Source organism: Ranitomeya variabilis, chromosome 6 (genome assembly GCF_051348905.1).
Source record: "Ranitomeya variabilis isolate aRanVar5 chromosome 6, aRanVar5.hap1, whole genome shotgun sequence".
In the NCBI taxonomy this organism is placed as follows: Eukaryota; Metazoa; Chordata; class Amphibia; order Anura; family Dendrobatidae; genus Ranitomeya; species Ranitomeya variabilis.
The window spans coordinates 23343716-23355590 of NC_135237.1; the positions used below are offsets into that span (position 1 = coordinate 23343716).

Genomic DNA, 11875 nt, shown 5'->3' on the forward strand with positions numbered 1-11875 from the left:
CTATAGATATCCGATAGTAGTAGATGTACCCTATAGATACCCTATAGTTAGTAGCTGTATCCTATAGATACCCTATAGTTTGTAGCTGTGCCCTATAGATACCTTATAGTTAGTAGCTGTACCCTATAGATACCCTATAGCTAGTAACTGTACCCTGTAGATTCCTGTACCCTATGGTCAGTAGCTGTACCCTATAGATACACTATAGTTAGTAGCTATAACCTATAGATACCCTATAGTTAGTAACTGTAGCCTATAGATACCCTATAGTCAGTAGCTGTACCCTATAGATACCCTAAAGTTAGAAGCTGTACCCTATAGATACCCTAAAGTTAGAAGCTACCCTGTAGATTCCTGTACCCTATAGTAAGTGTCTATACCCTATAGATACCCTAAAGTTAGAAGCTACCCTGTAGATTCCTGTACCCTATAGTAAGTGTCTATACCCTATAGATACCCTATAGTCAGTAGCTGTACCCTATAGATACCCTAAAGTTAGTAGATGTACCCTATAGATACCCTATAGTTAGTAACTGTGCCCTGTAGATTACTGTACCGTATAGTAAGTGGTTATACCCTATGGATACCCTATAGTTAGTAGCTGTACCCTATAGATACCCTATAGTTAGTAGCTGTACCCTATAGATGCCCTATAGCTAGTAACTGTGCCCTGTAGATTACTGTACCCTATAGTAAGTGGCTATACCCTATAGATACCCTATAGTTTGTGGTTGTACCCTATAGATACCCTATAGCTAGTAGTTGTACCCTATATATGCCCTGTAGTTAGTAACTGTCCCCTGTAGATGCCTGTACCCTATAGTCAGTGGGTGTGCCCTATAGATATCCGATAGTAGTAGCTGTACCCTATAGATACCCAATGGTTAGTAGCTGTACCCTATAGATGCCCTATAGTCAGTAGCTGTACCCTATAGAGGCCCTATAGTTAGTAGCTGTACCCTATATATACCCTATAGTTAGTAGCTGTACCCCATAAATACCCTATAGTTAGTAGCTGTGCCCTGTAGATTCCTGTACCCTATAGTCAGTAGCTGTACCCTATAGTTAGTAGATGTACCCTATAGATACCCTATAGTTAGTAGCTGTACCCTATAGATACTCTATGTTAGTAGCTGTACCCTGTAGATACCCTATAGTTAGTAGCTGTACCCTATAGTTAGTAGCTGTACCCTATAGATACCAGTACCCTGTATTAGCTGTGCCCTATAGTTATTAGTGGTACCCTATAGATCCCACAGTACCCTATATAGTTATTACCTGTACCCTATAGATACCAGTACCCTTTATAGTTATTAGCTGTGCCCTATAGTTAGTAGCTGTACCCTATAGTTAGTAGCTGTACCCCATAGATACCCTATAGTTAGTAGCTGTACCCCATAGATACCCTATAGTTAGTAGCTGTACCCTATAGATACCCTATAGTTAGTGGCTGTGCCTTATGCTGTGCACACAGACTGTACCAGTTTGGAGATATCCTGCTCTGCTGAACACAGAAACTCCTCTTGTCTTGTCCCTGTGCGCTATTTTCCTCAGGTGTCAGCCAGTTTTGTCCCAGTCCTCTCCCTCCTATGTCTGAGTCCAGGCAGTGACAGCCCCGGGCTCCATGGATCTGCACAGCCCTCTCCTCCCTCTCAGCCCCGGAGTCCATGGATCTGCACAGCCCTCTCCTCCCTCTCAGCCCCGGAGTCCATAGATCTGCACAGCCCTCTCCTCCCTCTCAGCCCCGGAGTCCATGGATCTGCACAGCCCTCTCCTCCCTCTCAGCCCCGGAGTCCATAGATCTGCACAGCCCTCTCCTCCCTCTCAGCCCCGGAGTCCATAGATCTGCACAGCCCTCTCCTCCCTCTCAGCCCCGGAGTCCATAGATCTGCACAGCCCTCTCCTCCCTCTCAGCCCCGGAGTCCATGGATCTGCACAGCCCTCTCCTCCTTCTCAGCCCCGGGCTCCATGGATCTGCACAGCCCTCTCCTCCCTCTCAGCCCCGGAGTCCATGGATCTGCACAGCCCTCTCCTCCCTCTCAGCCCCGGAGTCCATAGATCTGCACAGCCCTCTCCTCCTTATTGCAGCAGCCTTATGAGAAGTGGCTGATAACAGTGAGCAATAACCTACAGACACCGGCCTCTGTTCTGCTTTTCCCTCCTGGTGCCATCACACAGGCAGGGACTCACTACATGGGACTGCACATGTCCTGGGATGTGACATGGGACTGCTCATGTCCTGAGATGTGACATGGGACTGCAGGGAAGCTGCACATTAACCCTCAGAGTCCCGGCACCTTCAGCTCCGCTTCCTCCCCTCATCTGCTGCTGGTCCCTCCCAGTCTCCAGCCCGGAGAAGGTATATAAGGTGCCGTCCACACCGGAGCGGTCACACCGCGAGCCGCCGCCGCCGCCTCCTCACCATGGTGCTCCCCGGCCTCCACTGCTGCCTCCTCTACCTGCTCTGCTGCCTCCTCAGGAGCTGCCAGTCCTTGAAGAACGACGCCACGGAGACCCTGTACTCCCATGTGGAGAAGCACCTGGTGCCCCCCAGCGCCAACAGCAGCGCCATCAACCAGGCGCGGAACGGGGGCAGACACCCGGCGACCCCCAGCCTGGACAGAACAGGTAAGGCGCACTGCAACTCCCAGCAGGACAGCAGATAAAGGGTCTCCTTCCATAGAGAAATGGGAATGGCATAAATAGCAATCCCCTAATATATTATCAGGATTATCCCTGAGGGGTCCTGTACTGGGCATGGATACATCTAGCACAGGGAAGCCCCCAACTAAGGGAGTCACCCAGTGGCCATAGAGAGGGGGCTGCAGAATATAGAAGAAAACTGCATAAATAACAATCCCCTAACATATAGAATTAGAATTGGACATTAATTGGGAAGAAGGGGGGGTCCTTTACTTTTTGATGGATAGATCTAGTACAGGTAAGCCCCCATCTAAGGGAGAAATTCCATTTTTTTTGGCAACTGCTTAAATAGCAATTCCTCACTATATATCTGTTACCTCTGAGGAGGGTCCTCTACTCTGGGATGGATAAACCTGGGTCAGGAACGTTCCCACCTAAAGGAGCAGTTCCAACTCCCATAGGGAAGGGGTTGCCCAATTTTTAGAGAATATATAAGAAAAGTGCATAAATTGCAGTCCCCTAATATATATATATTTATTAGAATCGGCCGATAATTTGGAGAGCCGGGCTCCGCTACTTTGGGAAGGGAAATTCTATTTTTTTTTTTTGCATGATACAACTGCTGAGATAGCAATTCCCCGCGGGACCGACCCTGTTATATCATGTGGGAGTCTCATAGCAATCCAGTGCATATGTAGCAGAGCTGAATTTGTAATAACAATTCTTGCGGTAGGTTTACCTGCAGTCCTATGCAAGACTAAGAGCTGTGGGAAATGACAAGTTCACCCCTGCTACATCTGTAATAAAAAGCTTAGCGGTATAACACAGGCTAGAGAAATGAGTTTGCCGTGGGCACGACACATGGTGATAATGATTTACATAGGACTGCACAATTCAAAGAGCTCACAGTCTGATGACAACTTCAGCTCTGCTACATCTGCATGCAATGACCTATTGTACTCCACTGTACTGTATATAGGGAGATGTGGTGCTTCCAGGGTTGATCCTGTGATTGAGCTGTTATGTGAGTCCATTGTACCCTCCAGCCATAGCCCCCCACAATGTGTCCCCTCCCCCATATAATATTACCCTCCGCACATATTGATATGACACCGAGCGGAGATTTCCCACTCACTCCTCCGGCCCATAGACAAATCACACAATAGGAACCGAACTCTGACACCCAGGATCTGGGAAACCTGCTCCTGTGGATCATGTTGCAGGTAGTAAGGGCTGTAACATCTGCCCTGATGTAGCAGAGCTGAGTATGTCAGATGGAACAAGATTTCTATGTACAGCAGAGCTGAGAAGGACACAGGCGGCAAAGCTGAGTTTGTCACATGCAAAGAGTTTTGTTCCTCTGGTGCAGCAGAGCAGAATGAGCCTGATGTTGTAGAGAGGAGTTTGCCAACTGCAGCAGATCAGAGCTTCTCAGATGTAGCAGAGTTATATCATGCAAGTACAGATAAACTGAGTTTGTCACATGGAGCCAAGCAGAACTAGCTAGATCCAGCAGAGTAGAGGCTGGCCTCCTAAACCTAGCAGATATGAGTTTGTCACATGAAAAGAGTTACAATTCCCAGGTGCAACAGAATAGCCTAATACAGCAAAGACGAGTTTGTCATATGCAAATAGGACGCAGCTTCCCAGATGTAGCAGAGGCAAATTACCCAGGTGCATTGCTACTGAGTTTGTCACATAGAGTCCAGTAAAGATAACTGGATGCAGATGCCGAGCTTCTTATATGTAGCGGGGCTGAGTTTGTAACATGACAACGCCAGATGCAGAAGAGCTGAACGTGCTAGATGTAGCAGAGCCAACAATGCCAGATGCAGAAGAGCTGAACTTGCTAGATGTAGCAGAGCCGACAATGCCAGATGCAGAAGAGCTGAACTTGCTCAATGTAGCAGAGCCGACAATGCCAGATGCAGAAGAGCTGAACTTGCTCAATGTAGCAGAGCCGACAATGCCAGATGCAGAAGAGCTGAACTTGCTAGATGTAGCAGAGCCGACAATGCCAGATGCAGAAGAGCTGAACTTGCTCAATGTAGCAGAGCCAACAATGCCAGATGCAGAAGAGCTGAACTTGCTAGATGTAGCAGAGCCAACAATGCCAGATGCAGAAGAGCTGAACTTGCTCGATGTAGCAGAGCCAACAATGCCAGATGCAGAAGAGCTGAACTTGCTCGATGTAGCAGAGCCAACAATGCCAGATGCAGAAGAGCTGAACTTGCTCGATGTAGCAGAGCCAACAATGCCAGATGCAGAAGAGCTGAACTTGCTAGATGTAGCAGAGCTGACAATGCCAGATGCAGAAGAGCTGAACTTGCTAGATGTAGCAGAGCCGACAATGCCAGATGCAGAAGAGCTGAACTTGCTCGATGTAGCAGAGCTTGGATGGCACGATACAGCAGTACTGAGTCTCCCAGACGCACAGAGGCGCTTTACCGATACAGCAGTGCTGACATGGCGCAATGTAGCAGAGCTGAGTTTGCTGCTGTACATGCCTATGGACCCAGCTAGGACAGAGCTGTCCGTCACTTATGTCTGGCAGTGATCACAGGAATCTGTACATCTCATCCCAGAGCACAAACCTAAGGCGGGGAATAGAAAGAGGCGGAAGAGGAGCAAATATTGTCTTTATGAGGCAGATGGTGCCGGCTTAACATGGTGATTCTTTTTGTTTTGTCAACCAGGCTATGCTAGTGTTCTATGTTATCAGCCATTTACTGTAACATTAGGATACTAAGAGGTCAGGATCTGAGGGGCCCAAATAATCACACACAAGACAATACAAGATGTCTCCTCATGATTGTAGCAATGATCGTTTAATATCAGGTAATTACAAGTGTAGTGAGACTAGTGATGTCATTACCTGGACTAGTGATGTCAATACCTGGAGTAGTGAGTTTATTGCCTGGTCTAGTGATGTCATTACCTGGACTAGTGAGACTAGTGATGTCATTACCTGGACTAGTGATGTCATTACCTGTACTAGTTATGTCATTACCTGGACTAGTGAGACTAGTGATGTTATTACCCGGACTAGTGAGTTTATTGCCTGGTCTAGTGATGTCATTACCTGGACTAGTGATGTCATTACCTGTACTAGTGATGTCATTACCTGGTGCAGTGGGACTAGTGATGTCATTACCAGGAGTAGCGATGTAATTCCCTGGTGCAGTGGGACTAGTGATGTCATTACCAGGAGTAGCGATGTAATTCCCTGGTGCAGTGGGACTAGTGATGTCATTACCTGGACTAGTGATGTCATTACCTGGAGTAGTGAGGTTATTGCCTGGTGCAGTGGGACTAGTGATGCCCTATGGGCTCCATCATCTGCATGGCATGGAGTTCGGCCATACTGTCTTATCTAATCCGTTTACCCTCAGTGTCACGGTATAGTACAGTGTAGCAGAGCTGAGTCTGTTGGGCTCCGGACGTGTTGCGCTGTCATGGTGCGCTATGCAGCCACAAAAGGGCTATAATACAAAGTATCATAAAACGTTGTAATGTCCTGTGTGTTTCAGTGTCTTTATAATCCAGATCTCTGCTTGTTGTCAGTAGATGCCAATAGTCTCGATTACAGACATAATGTATCCTACACAATCCAGCCTGGACAATCCTTCATCGGCTCAATGCTTTCTTCTGCCTCGTTTGTTACAATGTTTCAGTGCAGACAGACGGTGTTCAGGCTCTTTGGAAATTTGATTTGCTGACAGCAAGCAGAGATTGTGAACTTGTAGATGAATTAAAAACACCAAGTCTATTAGAAAGATTTACATTAACTAGAAAACCTCTTTAAGGGACTCTTTATAATTGCAGTCCTATGTAAATCTTTCCTTACATGGACACAATGAATAGAATGTTATCAGCCGATGTTACAATGTAACAGATGACAGAGGAAATGTTCATGTCTCTCTGGTTACATGTCTGGAAGTCACGCTGTCTCCACACATGAAGCGTAGACGCCCTCACCGCCACTCATCCCTCACCGCCACTCATCCCTCACCGCCACTCATCCTACATGTAGCAGAGCTGACTTGGTCATTTATCAGAGATTTTCCATGTTAATAAAATGAAATTACTGCATAAAAAAGTTCTACAATGTTGTAATATACTTTGCAGTTCATTTCCTCATAGATGTCATGATCTCTGCTTGCTGTCAATCAATGGAAATCTAGCAGCAGAGCTCAAGACGATCACTGTCACAAGCCGTGTGCCTGCTCTGACACATTATATTCTTTTTTTAATTCATTGCCCCCAATCAGAGACCTTTATATGGAGAGGAAAGGAAACACGCATTTTAGAGAGAAAATCCATATTGTTGACCCATAATGTCCGGCCATACAATACTCTTGAAAGAACCATGTATATTTCCTTTGTTATCTTGTCCTGAACGGACAACCCCTTTAAATCTGACTTGTCTCTGCTACATCTGTCTGAATCAGAACACTGGACAGACTCATCTTAGCTACACATGTAAGACTGGGCTCTGCTACATCTGTCAGATTCCAGTTACTTTATCCGAGGCTCAATACTGCTATATTAATGGGGCTCCACTCTGCAATATCTGACAAACTCAGTCTTACTACATCAGACTCGGCACTGCTGTACTCTGCTACATCAGACTCAACAAATTTATTCTAAGCATTTTTAAATCTGACTTCACTCAGCTACATCTATCTGGCCTGGATCTGCTACATCTGTCTACCTAGGCTCTGCTATAGCTGTTGCACTTGGTTCTGCCACATCTGTCACTCAGCTCTGCTATGTCATGCTCAACACTACTATATAATAAGCACTTCTGTCAGACTGGGCTCTGCTACCTGTGTCAGACTGTGCTCTGCTACCTGTGTCAGACTGGGCTCTGCTACCCGTGTCAGACTGCGCTCTTCTACCTCTGTCTTGGCTCTGCTACCTCTGTCAGACTGGGCTCTGCTACCTCTGTCAGGCTGGGCTCTGCTACCTGTCTGGGCTCTGCTACCTCTGTCAGACTGGGCTCTGCTACCTGTGTATGTCGGGAGCTGTGGTAATAGTTGCTTCCGCGCTCACCTGTCTGTGACATTTCTGCAATGTCAGGAATGATTGCAGAGGTGAAAGGCTTTGATTTGGGTCCAGCGTTTCTTTGCACTTCCTGGCTGACTATTCCCGGGGCCCCGGGGCCTTTGGCAGATGTAAACATACAGAGATTTTATTGAGTTCTCTGGCACCCAGCGCTCGCCCCCCAGGGGCCCACCACCAACCTGAATCTGTCTGAGGAGGGGGAGGGGAGAACCAGGATTGCAGTGAACACAAATGAAATTTGGCTTCTTTCCATGGATCATTAATCATCAACAAGACAAAGTTTTTGGCGTCTTCTCACCTGAGTTACGAAATGTATAGATGGCAGCGAGGAGCAGCGCTGACGAGTGGGAGAGAGGTGCGGGGGTGACCTATTGTCCTTAGCGGATTGTTTCCTATACAGTGAGAACTCGCCATCACTTTCATCACTTAAAGGGCCATGTCAGTTCCCAACTTGCCCGTTTTCTCCGTTGTTGTCTTTACCTGCGTCTCAGGTTTCATGCAACATAATTAAGTCCGGATTTTGGAGGTCTGTCAGCGGGAGGTAATTGGTCATCACATCCACCAAGACCTGTAGATACATGCCCGGGGCACGGCTAGCTGTGTCACATCCTACCGACTTGGACTTTACACCTTGAGTTTCATTTAAAAATACAAAAAAGTCCTAGAAAAATGTAGAAAATTCATTTGTAAAGTGAAAAATCTGCTAAATTGTATAATCCCAGCTCCCTCATCTGTTTCTGGGTTTGGGAAATTCCAAATTATAGGACTCTCCGAACGTTAGGATGGAAATATAAAGGAAAGAGCTGCATCCAATCATTTTCCAGAATTTATGTTCTGTTTCTGTTACACTGATTATTGTATGTCTGAAATTATATTGGTGCAACAATGTTAAGGTTTATGGGAAAAAGGTCAATGTCTATAGTTGTCCACATCCGTGAGATGATTGTCCTTTGTTTGCCCCATTCCCTGTTCATACATACGGAGGTAGAAAGGTTCATAGAGAGGTAGATGCCTCGTTGACACCAATACTTGTTGGTCAATGGATGACGGTCTTCAGGACAAAACATTTCCTTGAATAGTCAGTCTGTGCAGTAGGGATCCTGGTTGATGAGAAGTCCTCCTTACCTCCCCATAATTGGCTCATGATTGTTCTTTAGGCTGGAATATCAGTCCATGGAAGGTCAATTTAAGGACGTCTTCCAAGGCATTAATGACATTTCTCAATAGGTCAACATATAAGCCATCCTTGACCCGGTAATTAACCATTACTTTCATTGCTCTTCTTGTAGGCCAGCATCAAGTTGGGTGTCGAGAGCTGAGATCCACCAAGTACATTTCCGATGGCCAGTGTACCAGCCTAAGACCCTTAAAGGAGCTTGTCTGTGCCGGAGAATGTCTTCCTCTACCTATTCTTCCCAACTGGATTGGAGGAGGTTACGGCCTGAAATATTGGAGTCGTCGAAGCACCCAGGAATGGAGATGCGTCAACGACAAGACGCGCACCCAACGCATCCAGCTCCAATGTGCGGATGGCACCACCAGAACCTACAAAGTCACCGTGGTCACTTCTTGCAAGTGCAAGCGATACACGAGGCAACACAACGAGTCCAGCCACAACTACGAAGGGGTGTCCCCTCTAAAACCTGTCCATGCTCACCAACATCATCATTCCCACAGCAACCGAGATAAGAAAAGACTAAGTAAGATCAGCAAATTCATATCCAGCTAGACCCGGGACGATGGAAGATGGCTCAATGACTTTGTCCCCTAAGACTTGCAAAAAAACATTTACATTCTGTGAACCCCAATTCCAAAGGTCGTTGGTTGAAAAGCTACAAACATCCTTCAACGTGAATTTTTTTAAACAATTTTTTTAAATACCCTAATCTTTTTGAAGGACTGGAAAAAAAATGTAAGGAAAAATTCTAAATATCTGGGAAAACTTTGCAGAAGTTTTATGTTTAATTGCTATTGTGGACCGGGTCAAAGGTGCTTTGGATAGATTTAAAAAGACAATAAAAAAAGTTTAAATAATTTATAAATCCCTTCTTTTATATCCCCAGGAATAGACAAGCTAAAGTATGGTGTTGTTTTTTTTTTTTAAATAATATAACCTTATTTTTTTTAAAAACAAAAATATTAAGGAAAATATCTAATATGTTACATATTTTAACCAACAGGTGTCATGACATATCCAAATAGTCAAGTCATCAATTTCTTCTTGTTCATTAATAAGTTCAAAAAATATAATTTTTAATTTTTTGAGACAACATGAAATTATGAAAATATGCCAAAGTAAAAGCAAAGTAATTAGGCGATAAACATAAGTTAAAAATGATTTCTAAATTCAAAAGTTTTTTTTAATATGGCAACAATTTCACTTTCTCCCTTTAAAAAAAATTAAGAAATTTTATATATATATATATATATATATATATATATATATATATATATATATATGTGTGTGTAAGTGAAAAACATATTCTTTAAATTATACATTTAGTAAAAAGTATTTGAAATTCATATATATATATATTTTCATTTCTAAATATTTCTAAATGTATAATTTTTTCAAATTTTTTCTTAATATATCATGTATTATTTTAGTTAATTCAGATTACCGTAAATATATATATATATATATATATATATATATATATATATTTATATCTGAAATAACTAAAATAATTCATTAATATTTAAATTGTACATTTAAAAATATATATAGAAAATTGTATTTATTTTAAATGCATAATTTAAAAAATATATATTTATTGAATATATATTTGAATATATTTTAATCTGAAGTAAAATAATTCATGAAATAATTCAAAATTTTTTTTTACAATTATACATTTCACAATAAATATTTGAAACTCAGTGTCAAAAAATAACATTGTTATTTTTAAATAGCCTGCAATAATTAGAATCTGATTGGTTTTACTTGAGTTCACCAAAAAATAATTAAGCATTTAATAAATATATATTTCTAAAAAGAATGTTGCCAACAATGAAACTTCAAAAAGTTTCCTTCATTTTAATTTATTCCATTATTTTTTTTACAGAATTGTTGAATACCTAAGCAACCTGTTGTGTTTTACCACGGTTAAATATTGGCAAATAGAAATGAAAATGTAATTAAAATATTTATTAGTCATTGTTTGTTACATGCGTGTTCTGTGCCGCCTCGGGTCGGTCACTGGTTGTCGTGGCCTTCGCCATCGGAAAGGTTCCAGTAGCTTTTGAATGTGTATTTTTTTAAAGTGTACAGTACATTATATGTCATACAGCATTTTTTTTTACGTATCAAAGTATTTTCTTACGCCTTGTAAGTAGAGCGCATTCCGCGATTGTGTAGATATTGTAAGATAATTCTGTAGTATTTGTGGTATATTTTTATTGTTGTATTTTATTAGTACAGGACACGTGTCTGAATGTTTATTAAAAAGCTATGTGCAATTGAGATTTTACATCTGTGTTTGTGTTTATTCCTTGTTATGTTTGGGTTGTTATTCTGTTATGTAAACTCCCATACACTACAATGGAGAGAGGTGCGCTAATGCTTGAGCCACCGAAACTGGTTAGTGGTAGGTCCCAGGTGTGGACCCCCTACTTATCAGTCATCCATGGCCTAGATAGGAAGACCCCTTCACAGGGAACCTGCCAGCAGCATTGTAAGGGACCACTCAGAGGTAGGGCTGCGTAGGTCACTGCTCAACAGTACAAACCATACCTACAGTGATGTGTAAAAGTTTGGGCACCCCTGGTCAAAACCACTGCTATTGTGAACAGTTACTGCTTAACGTGTTTTTGTTCGCCAAACTTACATTACTTTGATTGTGGTGTAACTTTTTCACAAGAATTAAATTAATCATCTTGTATCTTTTCTATGATGCTGATATAGTTGAATGCGTGATGTAGGGGGGCCTGGCTCTGGGACCTCCTGACTCATGGGTTCCATAGCGGCTGCATGGTGTGCCGCTATTAGTGGCACAACACTGACTGAGGGCCCCTGGGGAAGTGTGAGCCCTAGGCAAATGCCTAGTTTGCCTGCCCCTAACGCAGGCCCTGACTCCAATAATGTTACTGACACCAAATTTACATATATCTGCACACAAAAAAAATGGATAATTGGGCTCCAAGGTGTTTCTTAATATTATTAAAC

The 11875-nt window shown here is 43.2% G+C and overlaps 1 protein-coding gene across 1 annotated transcript; it reads left to right on the forward strand.

The window, feature by feature from the left end:
- Window positions 1-2380: 2380 nt before the first annotated feature.
- SOSTDC1 (sclerostin domain containing 1) lies at window positions 2381-9805 on the forward strand. Its single transcript, XM_077268066.1, has 2 exons — window positions 2381-2628; window positions 9000-9805. The coding sequence occupies exons 1-2, from the start codon at window positions 2424-2426 to the stop codon at window positions 9437-9439; spliced, it is 645 nt and encodes a 214-aa protein (XP_077124181.1). The 5' UTR covers window positions 2381-2423; the 3' UTR covers window positions 9440-9805.
- Window positions 9806-11875: the final 2070 nt, after the last annotated feature.